This window comes from Leptonychotes weddellii, chromosome 1 (genome assembly GCF_054177405.1).
Source record: "Leptonychotes weddellii isolate Sample4059 chromosome 1, ASM5417740v2, whole genome shotgun sequence".
NCBI classification, from domain to species: domain Eukaryota; kingdom Metazoa; phylum Chordata; class Mammalia; order Carnivora; family Phocidae; genus Leptonychotes; species Leptonychotes weddellii.
The window spans coordinates 17,662,348-17,689,489 of record NC_138369.1 but is presented as its reverse complement, the minus strand read 5'-3'; the positions used below and the strand labels follow the sequence as shown (position 1 = coordinate 17,689,489).

General features: G+C 39.3%; 1 protein-coding gene and 1 pseudogene across 24 annotated transcripts in view; both read left to right on the top strand.

The window, feature by feature from the left end:
* Nucleotides 1-27,142, top strand: part of PBRM1 (polybromo 1) — a 114,133-nt gene that overhangs the window by 48,974 nt on the left and 38,017 nt on the right. For 10 of the 24 annotated variants that reach the window (XM_081818944.1, XM_081819009.1, XM_081818922.1 and 7 more), the window contains 9 exons: nt 767-864; nt 3,197-3,241; nt 7,987-8,263; nt 10,178-10,283; nt 13,779-14,421; nt 18,402-18,613; nt 23,925-24,110; nt 25,028-25,185; nt 25,815-26,078. In XM_081818944.1, coding sequence (XP_081675070.1) covers nt 767-864; nt 3,197-3,241; nt 7,987-8,263; nt 10,178-10,283; nt 13,779-14,421; nt 18,402-18,613; nt 23,925-24,110; nt 25,028-25,185; nt 25,815-26,078 — 1,989 coding nt within the window. The remainder of the gene's footprint in view (nt 1-766; nt 865-3,196; nt 3,242-7,986; nt 8,264-10,177; nt 10,284-13,778; nt 14,422-18,401; nt 18,614-23,924; nt 24,111-25,027; nt 25,186-25,814; nt 26,079-27,142) is intronic. The other 14 variants (XM_081819033.1, XM_081818986.1, XM_081818939.1 and 11 more) reach the window with 3 other exon arrangements.
* On the top strand, nt 18,622-23,918 carry LOC145721402 (protein CREG1 pseudogene; annotated as a pseudogene).

The window sequence follows — 27,142 nt, the reverse complement described above, 5'->3', positions numbered from 1 at the left end:
AATTAATCATTGTACAGTGTTCAAGAATTTATCAGATCCTTTCTGAGAGCACATCTTAGTGGGCACGGGGAGTCATGGGTGATCTAGGGGTTTTGAAGAAAGGCATAGATATGAAATACAAATTGTGTCTGTCAGTTTTGGGTAGAATCTTTCTGGAAAGAGAATCTCAGAGCAAGGAAGCAACAGAAGCAATTTTAGATAACCCTGGAGAATCTTCACTGTGTAGTCGATCCTGACATTGGTGCTGCACATTTCACGTATTGCCTTTCAGCGCTGCGCATGCGTTCCCTGAGTCCGTAATGGTTGGACTTTGAGCTGTTTGGCAGAAGGTCTTTAAAAATGCATGTGTTGAAAGTAGATCTTCTTTTCACCTCTCACATTAAACTTTCTTCTTCGCCACACCATCGCTGAAGAAGTCCAGGGTATCAAAGACTGTCTTTAGTTGGCTTCACCTAAAAATGGCAGGACACCCCTACAACTTGCCTCAGCGCTTTCAACAAGCTGGTGCCGTTGTAGTCTTACAGTTGAGCTAGTGTTGATTCCTCAACCCTCTGGATCCAGTTTTTAACCTACTTTTCTGTAGGTCATGCAAGCTTTTGTTAAACTGGGTTATTGAAAATGTTTACTGACTCTTTAATTTTGTGCATCTTACGTGTGGTTGTATTTTTCTAAGAGAATCTGATATGCCTAGCTCTTTAATATTAATTCATATATTCTAGGAGCATTCAGCAGGGTGAGCTTGACTCCAGGGTCTGCTCTGTTTCAGGCAAAGAAGAAGGAGCTTGCCAGGAGGGATGACATTGAGGATGGAGACAGCATGATTTCTTCAGCCACCTCTGATGCTGGTAGCGCCAAAAGAAAAAGGTACGTATTCTTCTCCTAGATGGAGACAGCTCTGTGTCTATTATTTTGTTTTTGATAAGGGCAGAAAAAATGTGTTTTTAAGCTGTCAGGTATGAATTCTCTTATAAGCTCTAATTATTTGCTAACAGATTTTCTGTTAGAATTCATTTGTGAGTGGTATGATCAGCACTGCTGTTGGTCCAAGTGCCATAATGGCTGTAGACCACGTGGATGAAAGTGATAGCTACTTATGGGGCTCGGCAAAGCATGTTACTCTGTTGGCTGTCTGGGCCATTTTGCTTTCATGTGGCATTTCAGGAGTGCCACTTAAATCTAATTTCGGTAATTTCTACGTGGTGAATCGCAAAACATTTCAGTACTATCACTGCAGTGAAGTCAGTCGCTGATACTCCTGTGTCTTTGTTTTTCCTTATTAATCTGATCTTTATTTGCCATTTTTTTTTTTTAAAGATTTTATTTATTTATTTGAGAGAGAGAATGAGAGAGAGAGCACATGAGAGGGGGGAGGGTCAGAGGGAGAAGCAGACTCCCTGCCGAGCAGGGAGCCCGATGCGGGACTCGATCCCGGGACTCCAGGATCATGACCTGAGCCAAAGGCAGTCGCTTAACCAACTGAGCCACCCAGGCGCCCCCTTTATTTGCCATTTTAAGGATGTCAGATTGCAGACAACTACGTCATAACTTCTTGTAGTTCATAAAATGCTAAGCTAGATGTTTGGTTTTTCTCTCTTTCTAATCTTTCTCCAAACTTCCCTCACCCTTCCTTTCTCTCATGGGTTCTGTGGAAGGGCACCTCACTGTAAGACTCTGAGGCTGGACTCCTATAAAGAATCCTGCAAGAACATCTCTTTTGTCTACGCCTCCCACACGGAGTTTCTCTGGCTCAGTCTTTGTGGAACACCATATTCTCCCTCAGCCTTAACTGTCTCACCATCTTTGTAGCATTGGTTGCTCCAGGGAGAACATCGTAAACAAGAAATAAGCTAATCACTAGTAGCGGGCACAGATCCAGAGTTGAATGTAGGAGTCACTAGTAACTGTTGACACTGTTTTGTTCATGCATTAATAGATCCACTAAGATCAGAGGATTTAAAAAAGTGGTTTACGAAAGAGAAGCTGCCCTATCTTTTCTCTTATAAATAGCATTTGGGAAAAATTTTTTAGTTTTGAGAGTAACTGCTGTGCTATGCCATGGTAACTAAATTGATTGGTATACCCTGAGATGTGAGTCTCCTCCATTACTGGCCTATGAATTTCATCCTTCCAAGTTCTTAATTCCTTGTTATACCAGGGACAACGGAGAAAAATGTGAAACCAGATCAGAGACATCAAATCAAGGACATCTTTGAGTGTAATTATATAACTCTACTACAGCATCACCTGTGTTTTCCAGATCAGTCACCCATCAAAGATAAAAACTTCTAAGACAAAAGAAGGTAATGGAGGCAAAAGTGATGGTACAGTTAGTGCCAACACTGAATGGAAAGAGAGATCTGAAACTAGTTGAGCCTTACAACAGTTCTGAGGAAGCATTAGCCCAGGCCAGATCCTTAATGACCTCTCTGTCTCTGTGGCTTGTATTGGTGGGGCAACCAAGTAAATCACAGGGAAGTTACCACTCTAAAACCTCCCGCAACAAGAAAACTAAGTATTATGTTGTTGAAATCATAAAATCCTACTTCAGATAAAACGTCTCTGTGAACAGGTTTCCTAGGAAGTGTTTTGAATAATAAAGTGAAAAACACAAATAAGAGAAGAACAAATATAAATCATAGCTAAAGCAATAAAAGAACATACCTGGTTTTGAAATACAGGCATGAGTGGACATTAAGAGGTTGAGAGAAGTAAGTCCTATCTGTGCTTTGAACAGTGTGGCAAAGAAAGAAACATTAACGAGCCTTTTAGAAGGTAGCTCGTTATGTTAGGTTTTGCTAATAAGAAATAGACTTTTCCGGAATTCAGGCAAATACAGCTGCCTGGTAGGTTAAATTCAGCTTGTCCAGTGAAGTCAGGGCCAGGTTTTACAAGTACCACTTAACTCCTAAATACTGTGTAGATTCTATCTTTGCCTTATTTTTTTAATATCAAAGAGTGTGAAAAATATTAATGTATGTTATCTTCATTCCGGGAGTGCATTCTTCTCCCCCACCCCTTTCCCCAAAAGTCTGCCTGCTGTCATCCATGTTAAAATGTTCCAAGTATTCTTAATATCTTTTATCCTTTGGATTGAATAATCCTCTTTTTTTCTCAACCGTATTTGGTTTGTACATGACCCTCCAATGTTGCTTGTTTTGTTTCTCTTCACATGTAATGTTTGTTTCTGCTTTCCCAGGAACACTCTTGACAGTGAGATGTTGGGTCTCAGGAGGCTCTCCAGGTGTGCAGTCCTTTTTTATGCATAAACGTATTTTTAAAAGTATAACTGCTGTGGCATGGTCAGTACTGATTAGGTGAAAAGTGAAGTCTTAAGCATGTGAAATAAGCTTTCATTTGGGTGCCAGTTGTTTTTATGAATAAAGAAAGTAGTATAGTTTAGAAGTATAGTTGGTAGAATAAATTCAGAATTAGTTCGCCTTGATATGTTCTGAAGCCTTTATTTGTTGCTAGCTTTGCCAGCAGCCGCAAGCCCTCTCACCAGTCATTGTGGTTGTGCTTGTGCAACAGAAGTTAGCGGCTGAGAATAGGATGGCATCAGCAGTGTCCAGAGGCTGGCAGACGCTAATGCCCTTTCAGGGATGTCTTTTACACATTGGGGATGGTGGAGGGATCAAAACCAATGTTGACAGTCCAGGTGATATCAGCCTGAGTTGGCACCTGTGCATTGGGTTAGTGCTTCTCGAGCATGAATACATTTTGTCAGTCTCTGATCTTGCCCATGTTTTATTTCTTTGAAAGCATCCATTCTTTTGCATGTCACTTATGATTTTTAAAACAGCCTATGAGTTGCCATGTTATAGTCCTAGTCATCATTGTGTGGTGCTTTTATTTTCACCTTAGCCTTCTGGCGTTCGTGGAGTGTCAATTGCTTGTGGAACACCAGACTCCGCTCTCACAGGCTGTAAAGGAAAATGTTTAGGCATTAAGAAAGATTTTCTTAGATCACAAATTTAAGAAAAAGACCATGGGTTATATTTCTCTTACATCATTCATAGTGTGTATGGTACTAACTCTCGGTAATAGTAGAAATAGAAATGTGGGGCATCTGGAATAGTATTATAACCCCAAGCTCTTAGAACCTAACTGCCCAAGTTCAAATCCTAGTTATTCTAATTAGCTCTGTGATTTGAGCTTCACCTCAATTTCCTCATCTGAAAAAAGAGTCGATAACTATACCTATGTAAGATCATCGTGAGGACCTGGGTGGTTGATGTGTTTAAAGCCCTTAGAACTGGGCCTAGGTGCAGTTAGTACTCAAAATCCAACTCTGATTATTTTCTGGAAGTAGTTCCTGTTGACGTCAAGGCTCAGTAGATTTCATTTTGTTTTTAGTCCTCTGTTACTAGTCTGGGAAACTCATTAGAAAAGGTTTATTATTTATTAAAAGGTTTTATTTATTAAAAGGTTTTATTCCTTGAAGACTTGAAGACGCAGTGAATGTAGCCAGCCTGGTAAAGGAGAGAACCTTTGGGTTTACTTAGCTTAACAGCAGACACCACCGAAACTCTAGGATAAGGGAGTTAAATGCTGGGAGACCTGGGAGCCTATGAACAGGGTAGAGAGGCCCACGGTAAGTGCCGACTTTTGGGAAAGGGAGGGACATCATAAAAGCAGCCTAGTGATTATTAGCTGATTCAGGTCTTAGTACTGATTGCTCACTTTATGACCTTAAGTATTTGCTTGACCCTTGTAATCCTCCAGTTTTCCAGCTGCAAAGTTGGGATAGTAAGTGTACTTGGTTCTTAGAGCTTGAGGATTAAATGACGTCACACATATAGTGCTTTACTAGTACAGCCCCTGGCACGTGGTAGAAGTGTTAGCTATAACCATAAATGGGAATTTCGTGTGTATATATGCAAATGTGAATACATATAATAACAAATAATAGCTTCAGAGGAAGTATAATGTTAAGGACATTTGAGAATATAGTCAGCCACAAAGTATGAGGGTGAGGACTAACACTGTGGCATGAAAAATTGAAAGGAAAGATGAGATCCAGAAGGGCTTCGGAGGTTCCTCTAAAACTTGGTGATAAACTAAGAAGCAAAAAGTGACAGTGATTGCCGTGTTTCAAGCTGGGTTGGGAGTCAGGAGAATGGTGGTAGTGCTGGCCCTGGAAAATCAGATTCAGAACAGAGCCTCTTGTAGCTTCTAGCCTTTGTGCAAGCTAGAAAAAGCACCCATTTCTCAAGACACTTTCATTTGTTGGAAAATCACTGTAATATAATGATTTTGTTAGCACAGAACCCTTCATGGCCCATCTCCCATAAAATTCTAGAGCTGCATATTTATTATAACAATGCCTATTACCTGAATTGGTGTCCCCTTAAGTGTGGCACCCATAAGTGCACAAAGATAAACAGGCCTGGTTTTGAACTCCCTTAAAATATATTTTACTTCAGTATATTTAAAGGTGCTGATTAAAAAAAGAAGAGTGAGTATGCCAGTTACAAGGTCTGAGATTAATGTACTTTTTCCAAAATGGGGAGGAGTAAACAAACTACTTACAGTTAGTGGTGTGGGGGAGGAGAACAGGTAAGATACATAGAAGGGTTCTAAGAAGAATCTGAAAAGCAAAGTGACATTGAAAACAGTAAACAGAAAGTACCAATTAGGGGAATATGGTTTCTGACTTTTTGTAATTCTTATCTCATTTCAGAAAGTATTTGAAGTTGCTTTCAAAAGTCCCAGATATAATAAAGTTCGGCATCCATATTGGACAAAGATAGAGCAAATACACCAACCACCCAAGCTAATATAGTTGTTATAGAAGAGTCTGAAATTTAACTCAGTTTTTTTCTGAAAGCCAGATTAAAACTAATGGGCCAGTAGTTCTCAGTGTCAAAGGCAATGTAAGGATCAGGAAAGATGTCAACAAAATAACAAAACTGGGTTTACCCTAGACCCACTCTCAGATTTGTAGAGTATTTGTAGCTTCATACAAAAAAGTCCAGTGATGATTGGGGGTGATATACTGGAACTAGGAAGGGAAGAGAGCTTACCTGGACCAAGAAAGAAACCTTGAATAGTTCTGTGTGATATTCTTGGATTGAGGAGCGATTTCATTTTGAGTTGATTATTGGAGAGATTTTTTTAAGCTCACAGGTTCACAATGGGATTTCTGAGTTTTCATTTTATAGTTTGACCCCCACAAGTGAGATCTAAAGAAACCTTAACTATCTTTAGTAGTTTTAAGCATAGATTTCTGTGATGTCAAATTCAGATTCGGAAATTTTTCTTTAGAGGCTTCTTGAAGGTTAACGTCATCTGTGTTCTAATCTCTGCCTGCATGTGGAGCTCTGTGGTTTGGAGCTCTGTTCCAAGTTCCCCTTCCATTATCCACCTACTGAGTCCTGGACTGAGAGGACTCTTGCTCTCACACCAGTGCACCCAGATGCCTCTTTGGGGAAATCGTTCCCACTGAATGAAACTTCTCCTAACATATCTAACAATTACTTACTTGACATAGAGACACAAAAATACTAAGAGGAGAAAATGACAGAAATGATCCTGGAGCCACTTAAGATTACCCAAGGGAAATGAGCAGTCTGAGTGAAGGCACAGGAAACGGAGGTCCTTTTTCCCTCCTAACTGACCACTGTCAGGCTGTCTTAGCTCCATCAGGCTTGGAAGATAGGCATTTCTGACACATTTTAAAAGCTTGACTTAAAGATATTTCTTGTCTGTTAATTAATTCTTTATTGGGGTTTTGTTTCTTTTTTAAAAAAAGCGTATTTTGAACTTTGGAGAGAAAATATCTGGCCTTTGGCCTCTTTATGATCCAGCAGTAGAGTGAGTCCCTGGACTAGGAGACCCATTTAGCCACATTGTTTGCTTCAGAAATGAACTTCCTTCCATTTATAAGACAGGAAACATAAAAAATACTTATCTCTAAGTACTACATTATATGACATTATAAATGTTTATTGAATAGAAATTAAGTCATAAATCATTTCTTTTTATTACCTACCTGAGTGTTCATCTGGAGACTGCTGGCTTGAGTCTGGTTAGAATTTATCATTGTCCTGAAAACATGCAAATAGTGGGCCAGAAATCATGCTGGAAGATTATCTCTTCTAATAATTCACTGGACAACTCACCTTGGCAAGTCATTTATCCTCTCTGAGCCACTTTCCTCAACAAATAGGAGACAGCCTGTCTGTTCTCTTGGGCTCCTTTTTAACTTGGATTCTAATCTGTGGTCCCTTGACTTTGTTCCACACCACGCACATCTGTTGCTTAGTGTCACATCTCACTGGGAGAATTTGGAGAACAAGACAGGGACTCACATTCAAGGATGAAAATTATTCAAGAGCTCAGGTGAACCACAGAGCATTTATTCCTTAAGCTAGGTTGGGATGTTGGAATAATGCCCATGGAGCTGGAGGAAGCAGGGACTGACCTAGACAAGATAAATGCAAGAGAGACTTATTCCCACTGTAGAGACTCTAGTCTTGCAGATAGCCTCCCTTTCTTTCCTGGTAACCAGGATATGCAGGTGTTCAGAGTGGTTGTCTTAAGAGATGGCACATTCTCTTTTTGTGTGTTTGGTTTTAGTTTTTTGAAGTGGGGACTGTTAGTAACAGGGAATCAGTAATTTTACTCCATTTTTGCTATGTTCTTAAAAAAAAAAAAACATATTTCAACTGATAACAGAATTTCATTTTCTTTGGGTGTTAGAGAAGTTTGTTTTCAAGCATTGCATTTCATAAATATTCTAAACAGGTTTGTCTGGTGTTCATTGGCTGCTCCTGCCAGAGTCACTATGTTTTAACTATTTGGAAATTCTCCTATATTTGCTTATAGCTGCCAGCATGTTTACTGTGTTTGTGGCATATGTAATCAATAAATTATCATTATGAAGCACCTTCCCACATGATTAATTTTTCATTTCATGTTCATCCCTGTATGAAGAAAACTGAACCTCTTTTCATTTCTCCCCTTTTCTACCTCCCCCCTCAACAGTAAAAAGAACATAAGAAAGCAGCGAATGAAAATCTTATTCAATGTTGTTCTTGAAGCTCGTGAGCCAGGTTCAGGCAGAAGACTTTGTGATCTATTTATGGTTAAACCATCCAAAAAGGACTATCCTGACTATTATAAAATCATATTGGAGCCAATGGATTTGAAAATAATTGAACATAACATCCGCAATGACAAGTATGCAGGGGAAGAGGGAATGATAGAAGACATGAAGCTGATGTTCCGGAACGCCAGGCACTACAACGAGGAGGGCTCCCAGGTAAGGATGTGTGGGAATCCTGGGGTGGGCACGTTTTCTTTTGGGTGCTGGTAGCATAATGCATTTTGAGAGACCGGATCTAGAGGCCCTCCCTTAGGTTGCTCTTCTCAATGATTAGCTTTGTCTTTTCTTAATTGTTAACATGGCAATCCATTGCAAAGGTTAGAAGTTCATACTCTCTGTAAGCTGACATCCTGTATTTGAATCCTGCTCTGCCAGTTCCCGTGTGAGTGACTTATCTTCTTCTGAGCCTCATTCTCCCTATCTGTGCCCTTGAGATACTGATAGGGCCATTGTAGGATTTAAACAAGAGAGCATACGCAGAGCACGTAGCACCCAAATGAAAGCCAGTGACAGTAAAATCTTTGCTCATTGTTACTACGCGCAATAGCCATACTTCTCCAGGGATAGTCCACAAAATGGTATGATTATATAAGAATCAGGATGTTCTCAGAAAGGCACCTCTAAGTAATTGATTTTGTTATGAAGTATCTTGATTTTCAGTTCCTTATCAGTGTAGCTATAATACATTCTTCCTTCTTTGATATTTCTTCTGTTTCATATTCTGTATCTATTTTTTTATTGAAGTATAATTGACGTGTAACATTAGTTTCAAGTGTACAACATAATGATTTGATATTTATACATATTGCACTGTGATGACAATAAGTCTAGTTAACATCTGTCACTATGCATAGTTACAAAATTTTTTTTCTTGTGATGAAACTTTTAAGATCTACTCTCTTAGCAACTTTCAAATATGCAGTACAGTATTAATAAGTATAGTCACCATGCTGTACACTATATCCTTGTGACTTACTTATTTTATATCTAGAAGTTTGTGCTTTTTGACCCCCTTCATCCGTTTCATCCGTTCCCTACCCTCTACATCTGGCAACCACTGAGCTGTTCTCTATCTGTGAGCTTGGGTTTTTTGGTTTTGGTTTTGGTTTTTCAGAATATACATATACGTGAGATGATATAGTATGTCTTTCTCTGACTTATTTCAACTAACATAATGCCCTCATGGTCCATCCGTATTGTCACAAATGGCAAGATTTCATTCTTTTTTTATGGCTAAATAATATTCTTGTGTGTGTGTGTGTGTGTGTGTGTTTATCCATTCATCTATTGATGGACACTTACGTTGCTTCCCTATCTTTTTTATGGTAAGTAATGCTACAGTGAACATGGATGAGGGTGCATATACCTTTTCGAGTTTGCTTTATCTACTTTAAATCTTCCAGAAATAAAATAACTTCAATATCATGTATTTCCTTTCTTCTTGCTATTACAAAGTAAAGTAGGCACTGAGGGTACTTGTGATCAAGCCCTCTATCATAGTGGGGTGTAGCTATACGGGCCATTAGGTGAGTAACCTTGTTCTTGGCTACGTATTACTACCCTTGGCTCCGTCTTCAGAGAGAGATCCTAAGCAGGGATTGTTGCTTTTCACAGATCAGAGGCCAGATTGTGAATTCAGACTGATATTAAATCCCATTTAACAATATTTGAGGTATTGCTGTCCAACTATCATATACTTTTTATTTCCTATTGAGCTAAGATTGCTACCTTGAGGGTCCAGTGGAAGAGAGATATATGAAGAAAGCAACACATGTAATTATGTTTTAGAACTTCTGTAAAAACTTGCAGTGATTCTGCTGCAGTAGTTCTCCAACTTTAGCATGCATGTCTGCACATTAGAATCACCTGGAAAGCTTAAACAACAAACCATTTGAGGATGAGGCCCACCCTGCAGAGATGCGATTTGGTTGCTCTCTAGTGATACCAAGCTTTATGTCTTTAGTTCCCAACTATGCTAATGTGTGTTTTTAAAACCTCTTTATAGATGCATGTTCTACTTCAATAGAACGTTTTTTAGAAAATAATTTTAAATATATTTATGGAATATAGGTGTACAACGACGCGCACATCCTGGAGAAGTTACTCAAGGATAAAAGGAAAGAGCTGGGCCCGCTGCCTGATGATGACGATGTGGCTTCTCCCAAACTCAAGCTGAGTAAGGCAGCCTCACACTTGTTACTCAGTTTAGTCTGTCAAGGATAGAGTACTAATTCACTGAAATAATATCTAACTAAGTGGTGAATATGTTTGAACTCACACTCTAGCAGAGAGTTTTTTCCTTCTCTCAAGCACTCTCTGTATTTTAAGTAGTTAAACTGTGGAAAGCATGTGGGGAATAGATTATAAAGTCAGAGGTTTTGTTTACTCTCTAAATGCTGTGGACATTTTGTAAATATTAAGTAGTAAGAATAGATATTTTTTCTATATATTATGCCTGTAAGAGTGTAGCGGCAGGTTCGGGTTTTTGTATGTTTGTTTGCTGAGTACTAGAATTAAAAGTGAATCCCAAAAAGTATTGAACTAAATAAGAGGTTTCTGCCTTATTTAAAATATATAAATAAAATAAATACCAAGCAAATTACAATGGTATTGTTATATATTCTTTGGAACTATATTTGCTGAAAGGGGGAAAACAAACAGACCCTGCCTTTTTTTTAATATGAATTGACTATAAACTGAATATTATAATAGTTTGGGGTATGATTTATTGCTAAGTGATGATTCCTTCTCATTAAGGCATTTATCCCTTCTTAGAATTGTAAAAGCATGCAGAAGGTTTGCAGAAATGTTAATCTTTTATTCTACTTTTTAGGGACACAGTGCCTTTTAAAAATAGAATTAATTCCAGGGGGTGCCTGACTGGCTCAGTCAATGGAGCATGCAACTCCTGATCTTGGGGTTGTGAGTTCAAGCCCCACATGGGGTGTAGAGATTACTTTGAAAAAATAAATTTAAGGGGCGCCTGGATGGTTCAGTCGGTTGAGCATCTGACTGTTGGTTGCAGCTCAAGTCATAATCTTACGGTCCTGGAATCATGCTTCCTTGGGCTCTGTGCTCAGCGGAGGGCGGGGGAGGGGGTGTCTGCTTGAGATTCTCTCCCTCTGTCCCTCCCCCCACTTGCCTATGCTCTCTCTGAAATAAATATATCTTTTTAAAAAATTGAAAAATAAATTTAAAAAGATTTTAAAAAACAAGTGATTTTGTAAGTTGAGTTAGGAAATGATAGATAATTAACAGTAACTATGTATAAATACACATATTTTTTAAAGTTTAGGGAAAGGAAATTTTAATGTGTAATGTTGATTTCCTTTTCATTTCTCTATTTTGTGTTATGAAACGTTTCAAACATATATGAAGAATGGTACAGCAAAGCCCTGTATGTACCAGTTACTCAGCATTTCTCAAGATTGTGCCATGCTTACTTCCCATATCCACTTTTCTCTCTCTTTTTGTTCTAAATTATTTTAAAGAAAATTCAGTCATGTCATTTCATTTCTACATAGTTGAGTGTGCATCTCTAAATATGCAGATATTTTCTTAAATAACCATGGAATCATTATTGCACCTAACAAAATTAGCAGTTTCTTAGTTTTATCTAATACCTGACAGATTTTCAAATTTTACTGCTTATCTCACAAATGCATTTTTACATTTGGTTTCTTCAAATCAGGACCTAATTAAATTCTTTATATTTGATTGTTATGCCCTCTGTTCACAGTCTAGAGCAAGCCCCTCCTTTTTTAATCCTCATGCCACTTACTCTTCAGAAACCAGATCACTTTCTTGTACAGTTTCAAATTTTGGATTAATCAGTTCACTTTCTTGTGATATCAGCTAACTTTTCCCTTTATTCTTCTCATTTCTTAAAAAATGGAAATTTACTCCAGAGGCTTGATTAGATTCATTATCAGCCCGGCAAGGATGCTTGCTTCATAACATAATAGGTTTTCTATACTTGCATTGCATCACATCTTGGAGCAATGTCTGGTTGAGGTAGAATCTAAATAAGGTCCACATACCGCACTTGATTGATACTTCTTTTAATCTATAAATCCCCCTCTCATCTTTCTTTTTTTTCCTTTGCAGTTTATTTGTTGAAGAAATTGGGGCTGTCCTGTAGCTTCCCACAGTCTGGGCTTTGCCAATTGCATCCCTTTGCTATAGTTTACATGTTCTAATGTCCTTGGTGTTTCCTCTAAATTGGTAGTTGGAGCAAGAGCCTTGATCAGATTTAAATTAGATTTAATCCTCATCCCCTCCTTTTGGCACAAAATCCAACTTCAGAGGTGATGAATGGTCTTCCATTGGGTGGCCCTGTAACAGCTGTCGTTTCTCCCACATGTTAACAGCGATTGATGCGGACTCCATTAATTCATTAAAGAGGTATAAAATAACAGTAGTCTGATTTTATCATTCCTTGCTCATTTACCAACTGGAATACTTCTGTATAGAGAAACTTTGCCTCATCCAATATTTGGTTACCCAGTAGTACAATTTTTGCTTGTTTGTCTTGTTTTGGGTTTTTTTGAAAGGATAAAAGATAGATTCTTACCCCCCTTTGTTTGCCAGTTTTCAAAGCAATGCATTGGTTTACCAGTATCCTCCAACATTTACCCAGTTCGTTTGTTCATTTTTATATATCATTAAGAACTACTAAATTTAGATGTGTTGCTGAGTTTTAACTCATTGCAGTTGTTGTCCTTATTGATGCTCCTGTTGTCCTAGGCTGGCCGCTATGTTCTACTGACATAACCACAGTAAGAAGGCGTTGACAGATTCTTTACTGTCTTGTGTTTCAAGATACATGAGGCTCATCTTGTGCCAACTGCGAGTCAGCCATTTGCTAAGGAGCTACTGGTGTTAGTATTTGAAATCTGTATTTCAGAATTATGACCAATATAGTCAAACTATGTGGGGTTATACCGCTACTGGATTGGTCATTGTTTCCAGGATTTTCAGTGGACAGAACTAGGAAATTTTGTGTGTGATTGTATTATATTTAAAGATAAAATACATCGTAAGTTCATACTGATGCTCTTAACTGAGATTTACGGCTACAAGATTTTTATTCAGTGTTCTGTTTCAACATCTGGATCTCTTTTTCTCCTGTGATGAAAATCTCAGTTCTCGGGGCACCTGGGTAGCTCAGTCGGTTAAGCATTTGCCTTCGGCTCGGGTCATGATCTCAGGGTCCTGGGATTGAGCCCCTCATCAGGCTCCCTGTTCATCGGGGAGTCTCCTTTTCCCTGTCCCTCTGCCCCTCCCTCCACTCGTGCTCGCTCTCTCGCTCTTGGATCAATAAATAAAATCTTTTTTAAAAAAATCTCAGTTCTCAAGGATGTTACAGGTGATGGAATTAGAATGTCACATAACTATTCATTTGCTTTATTCTACTTTTCACAACTATCTCAACATGATAATGCTTATTACTCTCTCACTAAAAATATGATTACTGAAAACAGTTTAAATTTGTTTCCAGTTTTTTCTTTGTCCATAAGCTAGATATACTTCACTTAGAGAAGTGCTAATTAAACTGTTTTACAAATCACTTGGAGTACTCTCTTTCTTATGATTATGCTTTACCAGCTGTATACAAATTTGGGTTCATTTATTTCATTTTATTCATTTAACATTAAATCTCTTCTTTTAGGTAGGAAGAGTGGAATTTCTCCTAAAAAATCAAAATACATGACTCCAATGCAGCAGAAACTAAATGAAGTCTATGAAGCTGTAAAGAACTATACTGATAAGAGGGGTCGCCGCCTCAGTGCCATATTTCTGAGGCTTCCGTCTAGATCCGAGCTGCCTGACTACTATCTGACCATTAAAAAGCCCATGGACATGGAAAAAATTCGAAGTCATATGATGGCCAACAAATACCAAGATATAGACTCCATGGTTGAGGACTTCGTCATGATGTTTAACAATGCCTGTACATACAATGAGCCTGAGTCTTTGATCTACAAAGATGCCCTTGTCCTGCACAAGGTCCTGCTTGAAACTCGGAGAGACCTGGAGGGAGATGAGGACTCTCATGTCCCAAATGTGACCCTGCTGATTCAAGAACTTATTCACAATCTTTTTGTGTCAGTCATGAGTCATCAGGATGATGAAGGAAGATGCTACAGTGATTCCTTAGCAGAAATTCCTGCTGTGGATCCCAGCTTCCCAAACAAACCTCCTCTTACATTTGACATAATTAGAAAGAATGTTGAAAATAATCGCTACCGGCGGCTCGATTTATTTCAAGAGCATATGTTTGAAGTCTTGGAAAGGGCAAGAAGGATGAATCGGTAGGTTTTCAAAGTTATTTCTTTTTGAGGAGGTGTGATAGTTAATGCAAAACAGAAGAAAATTCTGCTTTGATATACTGTTTCAGCTTAGGTACATGGTTACAGTTGGTGGGGTGCTGTTTTGAGTTCTTACTTGCCACAACATCTAGAGAGCAAGCATATGCTGTGGGGGAGAGCAGACACACTAGTGCATCATCTAGATCAGGGCCAGTGAGAAGGAATACAGGACAAATTTGAAGATCTGTTGAAAAGCATAAACTCTTATAGTCTTTTACAGAACATGTTTTTTTAAAGGATGAAATGCTTATAATTAGAAATAGTAATGTGATTTTTTTTTTTTAAACTTTGAGTTCAATCCAAGCATGCTTTGAATAAATTAAAATAGCTCTTAAGTTATTGATCTGAGGTTAGCCAATTTAAATTTGATCACCATTTCCAGTTCCTAAAAAGGCTTCTTCTTTTTTTTTTTTAATCTCAGATTTCTCACTTTTAAGTGCCTTTTGCAGATAGTAAATGTACTAAAAGAAGCAATCAAATTTAAATTTCCATCAAACTTGAATTCCCTTTTAATTCTGATCTGTGTTATATCTTCGCCACACAAGAATGGTATAATTGACTTAAAACAATTTCAGTTTAGCAGTTACAGTGTGTCTTCTGTGTGCTGTTAGAGTCACTTGGGGAAATATAAAAAGTTAAAGATACAGACCCTACCTTCCTGGAGCTCACAGTCTACCATGCGGAAAGAAGACTTTTAGGCAGTGGGTGTAGAGTAATTCCAGCTGGGGAATCTGGTGAAGCCTGCATTTGCTCTGGATCTTTAAAGAAAAATTAGTAGTAATGTTTGCTGTTCCTATTAAGCACCTGCTCTTTGTAAAGCACCATGCGAAACACTTTATCTAGATAATCTCTAACTCTTATAATAGCCATTTTCTAGGTGATAATCTTCCCACTTTGCATTTGAAGAAGTGCACAGACAGAAGTAAGTTGCCTAAAGTCATACAGCTAGTAAGTGGGGCTGCCCTTCTTGTTCCCCCACTGCAGAGCCAGGCACCAAGACACTAGTCACGGAGCCTAGCCGTAGATGATCAGGCTTGTGCTCGGTGGTCTAAGAGCTCCAAGTCCGACAGTTGGGTTAGGACCTGTGCTTAGGGAAAGATAATTCCAGGTGTGAGACAACACAACAACTTGATATGTAGTAAAGATGGAGGAGTAGGAACTCTGTGCTAGAGTTCTGAAAAGACCTGAGGTATCGGGGCGAATGGGAGAATGGGTGGGATGTAGATAAGGCAAGTGGTTTGAGTGAAGGCACGGGGTTAGGAAATGAATGTGGTGTGTTCAAGAGATGGTGGGGTTGGGGTCAGATTGGAGAGGCGCCTGAGTGACACATTTAGGAAATGGCCTTAATGTTCAACAGCAGAGCTAGAAATGAAGAGAAAGATGGGGAGACATCTTGCAGTCAAAATTTGCATTCTTTATTTTCACTTATTCAACAAACGTTAATTGAGTGGCTATCAGTGATAAGCATGTTCTAGATACTTGGGATATACCAGTGGACAAGACATACGAATCCTCTTTCATGGAGCTTAGACTTCATTTTTGTTCTCAGCTTTCTTAAATAGTCCTTAAGTCTAAAGTCACTTCTCTCCTCCAGCTCTGCCCCGCCCCCATTACATCTTGGGGTTAGTTCTGTGAGTCTTCCAAAAGTGCATTTGTCTCTTAGATCATTAGCAACTTTGTCTATCTTATATAGATGATGTGTCTGTTTTAGGAAATAAGCAGATTTGTATCTGTAGGAAATGAGCTCTTTTCATTTTTCCATTGTTGACCTGATTTGCTTTTGAAGCCCAGAAGGTAGAGTCTTGATGCATTTATTTACATGAGGCAGTGATGAGTTTCACTCTTGTGCCCAGAGCCTTGTAAAACTAAGGGAAGCCATTTTTTATCTTTGTGAATGAAGGTTGTATTATGACTGCTTACGGTACTTAAGTATAACCCCATGCTGCTGAGGTGGACATGCATCAGTTTAGTGAATGATAAACCATCGTTTTATCCGTTTTGTCAGTAATGAGGGTAGATATCTCAAAAATACTAAGTTCATGAATTTAATGAAGTCCATAGGCACTAGGTTCCTATTTTGATCTTTAACAGTGTTCATGCCTCTTCACATTCACCCCTATCCACCACTGCCACTCAACATCGCCTAGGACCTTACACCCTGAATAGGAGTCTGAAAAGTGAGGCATAGAAAAGTTCATTCAGGGGACAGTGGTTTGTCCATCAGCAGTATTCAGTAACAGCACAGCACTGACTCATGCCAGTTAGCCACTGGCTTTCCTAATCTGCTGGCAGCATTCCTGAAATCAGTTCTCGGACTACCTTACAGGAAGGGGGACCCTCGGGAAGACAAGGACAAGGGAAGCACTAAGAGCTTCCTGTGCTCTTAATTATTTCATTCTACTGGATGTCTGCCTTATAAAGATTACCCAACAGCTAAGGGGAATTAAGAGTTATTTTCTTTTTCCATCTTGAGTTTTTGTTCTTATGCATGCAGGCAACACTGAGCCTCACAGATTAATTAATGAATTCTTCATATTATTTTGTTTAAATAAAACAGGAAAGATAAGTCAGATGTTTAATGGCTGTGTACAGCACTTCCATTACTAAACAACATGACCTGATGGAATTACGAATCTGCCCTTTCATTGTAACAGGGATTACCAAAAGTGCGTTTTCACTTCTAATTTTATACTTAAAATTGTAAGCTGTTATAAAATGAATTTTAATGTCAAGTGAACAGTCTTAAGACATCTCTGTTCAGAAAACAGGCATCAAAATAATAGTTTCTTCCCTTGACCAGTTTTATTTTTATTGCTTTCCTGTAAGTATTAGCATTTCTGTAACCTGAAAAGATTTTTAAAACCTTTCCAGAAACATTCATTTAGGTTGTTATTGGCAGTGTTTTTAGATTGTTTGCCAGTTCACTTTGGCTGATGGGGGGAAGCATTCTGGAGGTTTCACTAAAATTTGGGATGCTGTAGTGGTGGGTATCAGCAGGTGACTGACTGGGCTTGCCACTCCCCCCTGACCAGAATGTGTCCATAACTGCTCTAAGACTTTGTCTGTGGTTACTTTGTGAATATTTTTCAGACCCTGGTATTCCTAGTTAATGGAATTATGTTTAAGCCATCCTCAGACCACAGTGGATTAGAGATAGTAAAAGAATTTCTTCCAGTCTGAATTCTGAGGCTGATTTTGCCCAGTCCTGTCCTCTCATTCTGTAAATGAGGAAAGAGCCTTTAAAAAGCTTTCAGTGTGGCAGATCATTTTTCCCCCATCTTTCACTATGTTGCCTCTGCTGGTTCCCCAGCATTATGTAGTCATTTCTGGGAAACTAACATGAACACTGACTCTGAGGCCCATAAGTGTTATAGGATGGTTGCCCTCATGACTTTGCAGTTTAGGGTCAAATATTTGCTGGGGCCTACCAGCCTAGGCAAGTATGATAGAGATTCAAAAAGAAGAAAGTGGATACTGCCTAAATCTTTTGTCAATAGTTTATATAATATGTTAGTCCCTCGGTTAAGAGAAAGTAAAAATTAATCCAAGGATTAGATACAAGTAAGTGTCGTGGTGTGGAGCCTCAGTGTAGTCCTTGATTGTGACAGCCCCCCTCCCCCAAAAAATGCCAAAATCAACGGATGCTTGAGCCTTGTTTCTCCCCAGAAAACCGTATGAGGCCTTTTCTTTTACATGAGCTGTACAAGGAGTGAGTCTTAAGGAAGAGGAAACTGGTGGGCATGAGGCTTGCTGAGGTAACAGTTCAGATTCTCTTCTAAAACTTTCAAGGAGATACCCTGCTGTACCGAAGTACCATTACATCCATTAACGTGTTATGGAAGCGTGGGTAGAGTTAAACATATAACTGAGGTGTGTGAAAGAAGCAGCTTGTATGTCAATGGGTGCTCTTGATGCCCTTATAGGACAGATTCCGAAATCTACGAGGACGCGGTAGAACTGCAGCAGTTTTTTATTAAAATTCGTGATGAACTCTGCAAAAATGGAGAGATCCTGCTTTCACCAGCACTCAGCTATACCACAAAGCATTTGCATAATGATGTGGAGAAAGAGAAAAAGGAAAAATTGCCAAAAGAACTAGAGGAAGATAAACTAAAACGAGAAGAAGAAAAAAGAGGTTGGTTTCTTTTCATTTTATTAAACAAGAAGACATGTTATACTCTGTTCGAGTTCTGGCTCTCCTAGCTTGCTGTGGGGATGAATCCTGTCTGTAAATGTTGACTCTTTTCACAATGGCCATGTTGAGATAGAAATGCTTTTATCATCATCGGTTTGGTCATCAGACTGTTACAAATTGGAAGTGCTGTGTGACACAGCTGTTGCCCTAGCATTTCAGGAACGGTCAGTTAGCTCACAAGTGTGGGAGCTCACCAGGTCGAAATACTATTGGCAGATAAAACCTGCGGGGCCTGTCTGCACCTGGGGAGCATTCTCAGCAGTGAATGCATCAGGGTTCTGCCCTGTCATGTTGCCGGATGGCTTTCCTCCTACAGACTCAGTCCAGAGTAGATGATATTTTGGTTGAACCACAGGACTAGGAGGAAATTTTTATTTTCATTTTATCAATGCAAAAATGTTACTTTGAGTCCCTTGCCAGAATTTAGAAATATTTTGACAGTGGGAACTTTTATTAGAAATTTGGTCATTTCAGGGACACCTGGGTGGCTCAGTCGTTAAGCGTCTGCCTTCAGCTCGGGTCGTGATCCCAGGGTCCTGGGATCGAGTCCCACATCAGGCTCCTTGCTCAGCGGGGAGCCTGCTTCTGCCTCTCCCTCGGCCTGATGATCCCTCTGCTTGTGCTCTGTCAAATAAATAAAATCTTAAAAAAAAAAAAAGAAAAGAAACTTGATCATTTCTGGACTCGCTGGAGTCACCGTCATGGCCAGCCTGTTAGCGCTGGCACCAGTGGCGCTGCTGGTGGCACCGGCGTGGGGCTGGGGCGGCCAGGATCACCGGGACTGGGACACCGCTGCGCCACTGCCCCACGAAGACGCGGAGCGCGTGGCCCACTTCGTGACATCTGTCTGTGACTGGGGTGCACTGGCCACACTCTCCAGAGAGGAGGCGGCGCATGGCTAGGCCTTTGCTGATGTCTTCTCGCTCGGCGATGGGCCCCCGGGCATGGGCAGCAGCGGGCCCTACTTCTGCCTGAGCCCACTGCAGCAGTTGGTAGGCAACCCTCAGGAGAATCTACATGCTACGCTGACCATGTGTTTGGCATAGACTAACTTCTGCAGGAAGCATGTATTTGATCCCCAAAGTCCCCTCTCTGCTCACATAATACTGTCAGGAACTGTTACTAATGTGAATGAAATGGAAATGGACTTTGCCAGGCATTCACTGCTCATCCAGCACCCTGAGATGAAAACCTGGCCTTCCAGCCATAATTGGTTCTTTGCTAAGTTGAGTTTAACCAACATCTGGATCCTGGACCACTTTGGTGGACCAGAAGTAGTGACACCTGAAAATACTGTAATGTCAGATTTTAGGAAGTAGAATGCAGCAAATTTAACAGCACCAATGAGCTTGCTTAGGATGGTTCATACAGACTTTAAGGGCTTAATGTTTCTCTGTGGAACACTTCCCAGATTAACCAGTTTTCTTTCACACGCTGGTTTGTTTGCTTGCTTGCTTACTTGTTTACAAAGTAGAATTGGACTGTTCCTGGATTTCTTGGAAGATGTGGTTTTTAGACTTTTTTTTTCATAGTTTGAAGCCATTTTCATAGAGGTATGTCTTTCATTGTAAGTATTTTTCCTTCTAGTTTTCCGGCGGTGCTCCTTTGAAGAGGAGCCAGTGCCAGATTTAGATTGCCCATTGGCATTTGACGGTACTCAGAGATGTGTCCTTAATTCCTGGAAGCCACTGTGCTAGAGAGAGGGCCTCACTCACCCACGGCTGCGCCTGCGCGCCTGCATATGTGTGGCCGAGACAGACCGTGGTGAGACACAAATAGAACTTCCTCCTCGTGGTCCGTCTGTGTCTGACAGGCCTGGGTGTTGTTGATCCAACATAGGGCAAAACCATTTCTTATAAAGAATTTCTCTTTTCACTTTTCAGATCTAGAGTAATAATTACCTAGAACAAAAGAAGCTCCTAAAATGTTTCCTGAATTTGATTTCCCCACATAAATGGACATGGTATAATCAGTGTCCTCCACTCAAAGCACACACATACACACATGTACACATTATTTTATTTTCTATTTTGCCCCCAAATGGGCTTGCAAAAGAAAAAAGAAGGATGCAGGGAATTTTGTGTAAGTCAGTCATTTCCAGTGTTCTTTTGTAAGTAAAGTTTACCAGACATGGACCAGCTTACGCCAGGCCCCAAACCCCCGGCTCCCAAGTGCGCTCAGTAGCTTTTTAAGCAGTGCTGCTCTCAGCAGTGGCCTAAGCCTTCCTCAACTGCTGTAAATCTTTAAAATAGCTCCCGTGCTGTTACTACCTAAATGAGGTTGTCAGGGAGAAGATAACATGACTTAAAAAAAAAAAATCCCATTTCTTCAGAAAAGTGCCCATTAACTAATGAATAAACAAAATGTAGTATATGCACCCAGTGGAGTGTTATTCACCCATAAAAAGTAATGAAGTTGTGATGCATGCTACAACATGGATGAACCTTGAAAACACGCTAACTGAAATAGCCACACAGGAAAGGACAAATATTGTATGGTTCCACTTATATGAGGGACCCAGAGTAGCAAATTCAGAGACAGAAAGTAGAATAGAGGTTACTAGGGCCTGATGGGGAGGAGAGATGAGTTAGTACTTAACAGGTACAGAGCTTCTGTTTGAAATAAAGAAAAAGTTTTGTAAATAGATAGTGGTTATGATTGCACAATATTATGAGTGTAATTAATGCCACTGAATTATCTACTTAAAAATGGTCCAAAAATGGCAAATTTTATGTAGTGTATTACCATTTTTTAAAAATTAGTAACATACCAAGAAACTGAATTGTACACCTTAAATAGGGGAATTGTATGGTGTGGGAATCATATCTCAATGAAACTGTTTAAAAACAATGATAGCAGAGGGGGGTGGGAGCGAAAAGAGGATGGTGTTTAATGGTACAAACTTGTAAGGAGTAGTAAATAGCCATGGAGCGCTAAAGCACACTAGAATGAAGATAGACCACAGTATCTTACATGAGTAAGTGCTGTGATAAATATCACTACAGTGGCAACAGATATAAATGTATCAAAGTAACTGGTTGTATAACTTAAGTTGACCCATTGTTTTATGTCAAATTGATTCAGTTTAAAAAATTTTTAATGATGGCAGAAAGGAAACATTTAGACAAGGATTAGAAGATGAAGAAGAAATCTCCAAGGCAGTAGAACAACAAAGAAGTAGAAAGATAACCAAGAGATCAACCCAAGAGGCCCAGAATCCAAGTGATTGCAGGGCACAGTTCTGCTGAGCTTTCTGCCACTATATAACGAGGATCTCCTTTCCAGTAACATTTTCTTCATTTGCACCTGTGCCTTCTCCTGCCAAGTCCTTAATGTCCGTTTCTCTGCCATAGTCTGTTCAAAGCAATGGAGGCTTTTTCTCTTCTTAAAATTCTTAGAAAGTTTGTTGTTTCCAAAGGAAAAAAAAATTCTTCCAGTCTCTGTTCTTGCCCAATTCCAAAGTCGCTTCCCTGTTTTTTAGGTGTTTGTTGCAGGAACACCTCTCTAGCAGGTATCAAAATCTCATCTAAATATGTCAGCTTTATGAGCTCAAAAGTCCTAAATCTTATTATGTAAATCATTTAAATGGGTGTATATGGGTGGGGCTCTGGGTATGATCCCTCCTGGGACATAATTCCTCTCCATCTGTGGACCTGTGAAACTAAAAAACAAGTTCTTTGCTCCTACAATATAGCGACAACACAAGAGTGGGATGAGAGACATTCTCCTTCAGAAAGGGAGAAATGGAGAGGGAAGGGGTCATTTGAGTTCCAAGCAATCTTGAAATCCAGCTGGGCAGAGTCATTAGGTTCCGAGTCCCAGAAATAGTCCTCTGTGGCTCAGCACTCTGCCCTCTACATCACCCTTTTTCATGAAAGGTAGCAGATGTTTGCAGCTGAGTAGTTTTAGCAGCCTGTTTCCTGTCTAGAATTTGGGGGGTTTAGCTAACACTCTGATTTTGTACTTTCTCTATCTCTTTCCATTCAGTTGACCGTGTTCCTGCTGGTATATGATCTCAAGAACCTTCTGAATCTCTTGATATCTTATAGGGATTTATTTGGCTAATCAAATACTAGCTGACATTTTCCACCAAACTTGGCAAAACTTAAAAAATGATGTGGGGCCCGTAGGTGGCTCAGTCGGTTAAGGTCTGTCTGTGGCTCAGGTCATGATCCCGGGATCCTGGGATTGAGCCCCATGTCAAGCTCCCTGCTCAGCGGGAAGCCTGCTCCTCCCCCCTGCTTGGTGCTCTCTCTCGCTCTCTCTCTAGGTCTATCTCGCTCAAATAAATAAATCTTTTTTAAAAAATATAAAATGCTTATTTCTAGCTGTTGCATTTATAGAAAATTATCATAAGGAAATAATTGGAAAGGTGGGCAAAGCTTTATCCTCAAAAACACAAAACCCTGGGGCACCTGGCCAGCTCAGTTGGTGGAATGTGCAACTCTTGATCTTGGGGTTGTGAGTCCAAGCCCCACGTTTAGTGGAGAGATTACTCAAAAATAAAATCTAAAAAAAATCCTATGGTATCTGCAAAAGATGGCTTGCATAGTAGCCATCAAAAAGTATTATTTAGCAAAAATAAGTCTTGTTGAAAAAGCATTAATCTCAGAAACTGTTCAGTGTATATTATTATTATTATTTACTTATTTATTTTAAATAATCTCTATCCCCAACCTGGGGCTCTAACTCCCAACCCCAAGATCAAGAGTCGTATGCTCTTCTGACTGAGCCAGCCAGGCGCCCCTGTTCAGTGTATCTTCAGTGTAAACATATATAGTTTACATTATATTGTTTGATACACATATTCCATATTTTTTCAATTCTAAGATTCCATTTGACATACCCATATAATAACTGTTAGGGGGGAGAAATTTCAGAGGCATTAAGATGGAAAGGAAGTACATATGAGATCATTTCCAGGATTGCATGATTTACAGGTGACCTGTTTTCTTTATACCTTTCTTTATCATCCAGAACGACTACACTGAGCATATATTATTGAGATGGTTATTTTTATTGTGTAGATCATTTGTCTATTTATGCATTTACTTAAATTAAGGGCAGTTGGTTGTAACTCAAAAAAGGCAAGTTTGAGTAGAGGCTCTTGGGAATACAGATATCATACTGTTTGTCCTGAATCCTGCCCTTGAAGGTCTAGGAAAGAATGAGATGTATTAGTATGTGTTGTTTGAATCCTGCATCTGATTCCCACATTCCATTAATGGGAACCTTTTTGTCTTCACCGAAGAAGCTGAAAAGAGCGAAGACTCCTCAGGCACCGCAGGCCTCTCCGGCTTACACCGCACGTACAGCCAGGACTGCAGCTTTAAGAACAGCATGTACCATGTTGGAGACTACGTCTATGTGGAGCCCTCAGAGGCCAGCCTGCAGCCACACATCGTCTGCATTGAAAGACTGTGGGAAGATTCTGCTGGTAAGTATGTTTTAAATCAAAGGGCAGATTGGTGAGCTGGGACTATTTTACTTCTCCTTGGTCCTCAGGGAAGAAAATTGTAACTCAGACATGTTATGCCTTGCATCAATAGTCATTCTACAGTGTATCGGTAAATAGAATTTAGCACCCACTATATGAAAAAATAGGATCTAGTACTCTTGGGCCCATGAGTGGCACACTTGAGTCAAAGGAAACGCAACTTCCTGAAGTGAGGTTGAGATTCATTCACTCAACTGCTGTTTCTTTAAAACACACAGTAAGCCAAACTGGAGGATGGCAGAGCCTCACAAGAACTAAAGGCTCGTGTTTTGCCCCTAGCAAAACCAGTCTGGTACAAACCACAAATACAAAGGAAATTATTATAGTGTGACATGTGCCTTGGCTTAGAATTTGATTTCAAAAAGGCGTCCTAGAGCAGTTGCCTTTCACTTAAGACATGGAGAACAAATAGGAGTTAATGAAGCAGGAGCAGACAGAAATGTGATCCAGGCAGTCCAGTTCCCTCAGCTGCTCCTCATGAAGTACCTTTGTATCCCTTTGCCTGAGTGCTAAATGCATCCTTGATATGCTTTAGATGCTCTGTCCTTAGCATAAGCACACAGTCTTAAGTGTGTCCTGGGCCCAGCAGACTAGGGCAGGTCTCATCACCTTCTTCATCCTATATATTATACATTTTTTAATATGAGGGGGAAAGTAGCATTTTTTAGGCCTCATTATACTTCATTACTTTAAAGTATCATTTCTTCTAAGATAACTATTTTAAGAAACTGTGGCCTAAAAAGCACATTGTTAGGTTCAGGCCATGGCAGACTGGATGGAGAATTTGCTCATTTTGCAAAGAATGTGTGATTTCTGTTAATGGTAATTTCCCCTCTCTCTCCCTTTTTGTTTTTGAGGTGAAAAATGGTTGTATGGCTGTTGGTTTTATCGGCCAAATGAAACATTCCATCTGGCTACACGGAAATTTCTAGAAAAAGAAGTTTTTAAGAGTGACTATTACAATAAAGTTCCCGTTAGTAAAATTCTAGGAAAATGTGTGGTCATGTTTGTCAAGGTAAGAAACTCATTAGGCTCCAAAGTACAAATCATTCCATGAAAATAAAATTTACAAACACAAAAAAATGGTATTTATAAATTAAGCACTCTGTTTTAAACCTTGATTTTTTTTTTTTTTTAAGCTGTGTCTATATGGCATTGGATAAAGATTTGGGAGGAAATTAATCTGATCATGATGATGAAAGACCACCATTTGCTGCCTACACTATATAGCTATATGCAGTTAGTGTAAATTTTTTTATATTGCCAGGCTAATTTTTGAGGATGACATTTTCTGAAAGATCATTAAAAATTGTCAGTGTGCTTTTTAGGATAATCAAGTATACTTTTTGTGTATCTGTGTGGTATAGGTACATTGAGCCCTGCCCAAAGCTTTTAGGAACATTATAGCTGTATGAAATGCTAATATATTTTCAAAAGGGCAGTTGGTAAGCTAAGTATTTATATTTAATAAGGCCCTTCTGTAGCAGGGAGATGCTTGTACATTGCTAACCATTTACTATTTTTAACTGTCAGAAAGTCTTAACAGGTTAACATTTGTTTGCTTGATTGATGTGTAGTTTTGGTTTTTTTGGTTGACTGGTTTTCAGAAAATTCACCTAATAATCTTATTCTCACGTCTCCCAGGAATACTTTAAATTATGCCCAGAAAACTTTCGAGATGAGGATGTTTTTGTCTGCGAATCACGGTATTCTGCCAAAACCAAATCTTTTAAGAAAATTAAACTGTGGACCATGCCCATTAGCTCAGTGAGGTTTGTCCCTCGGGATGTGCCCTTGCCTGTGGTCCGAGTGGCCTCTGTATTTGCAAATGCAGATAAAGGGGATGACGAGAAGAACACAGACAACTCAGAGGACAGTCGAACTGAAGACAGTTTTAACTTGGAAAAGGTATGTAGTTAAAAGCCACATGGAAAAGAATTTTACATTTCAAAATACCTATTCCAGAAAATAAATGAATAAAGTACTCAAGTTCAGAATGAAAGAGAGAGGGGCGCCTAGGTGGCTCAGTTGTTAAGCGTCTGCCTTCGGCTCAGGTCATGGTCCCAGGGTCCTGGGATCGAGCCCCACATCGGGCTCCCTGCTCAGTGGGAAGCCTGCTTCTCCCTCTCCCACTCCCCCTGCTTGTGTTCCCTCTCTCACTGTGTCTCTCTGTCAAATAAATAAATAAAATCTTAAAAAAAAAAAAAGAATGAAAAAGAGCAACAACATAAAACCTTAGCCAAACAGAAAGAAGGGAACTGTAGAAGGACAGAAATTAATGCTTAGAAAACCAGTAGAACTGAAAAATAGAATTTAAAAGTAAATCCAAGTGCTAATTCTTCAACAAGTCCAACGAGATAAACTACCAACTATCCTAATAAAAAAAGGAAGGCAGTTAAGCTCAGACATACAAATGTGGAAGAAATTTAAAGACTTGTACATTTCTGTTAATAAATTTGAAAGCCTGAACAAAATGAATAATTTTCTAGGACACTATAAATTACTGAAGAATCAAGAAGAGATGTAACACGTAAGTGGACAACAGCAAGAAGGAATTTTTAAAAAATGTTCTGAGAGCTAATCACAGAGTACTCAGGTCAGATAATTCTGTGAGTGAATTCTTTTAACCCTTTAAGAGACCTATAATTATAATACTGTTTAAATTATTTCAAAGCATGGAGAACAAAGAAAACTTCCCAATTTATTTTACAAAATGAGAATAATCTTAATTCCAAAGCCTGACAAAATTAAAACAGGAAAGCTACAGTTCAGTCTAACTGATGAATATTGATGCAGAAAATACTTAGAGAAAATGTATTTTTTATAAGTGAAATCAAATTATTTATTTATTTATTTATTTATTTTAAAGATTTTATTTATTTATTTGAGAGAGAGAGCATGAGAGGGGGGAGGGTCAGAGGGAGAAGCAGACTCCCTGCCGAGCAGGGAGCCCGATGCGGGACTTGATCCAG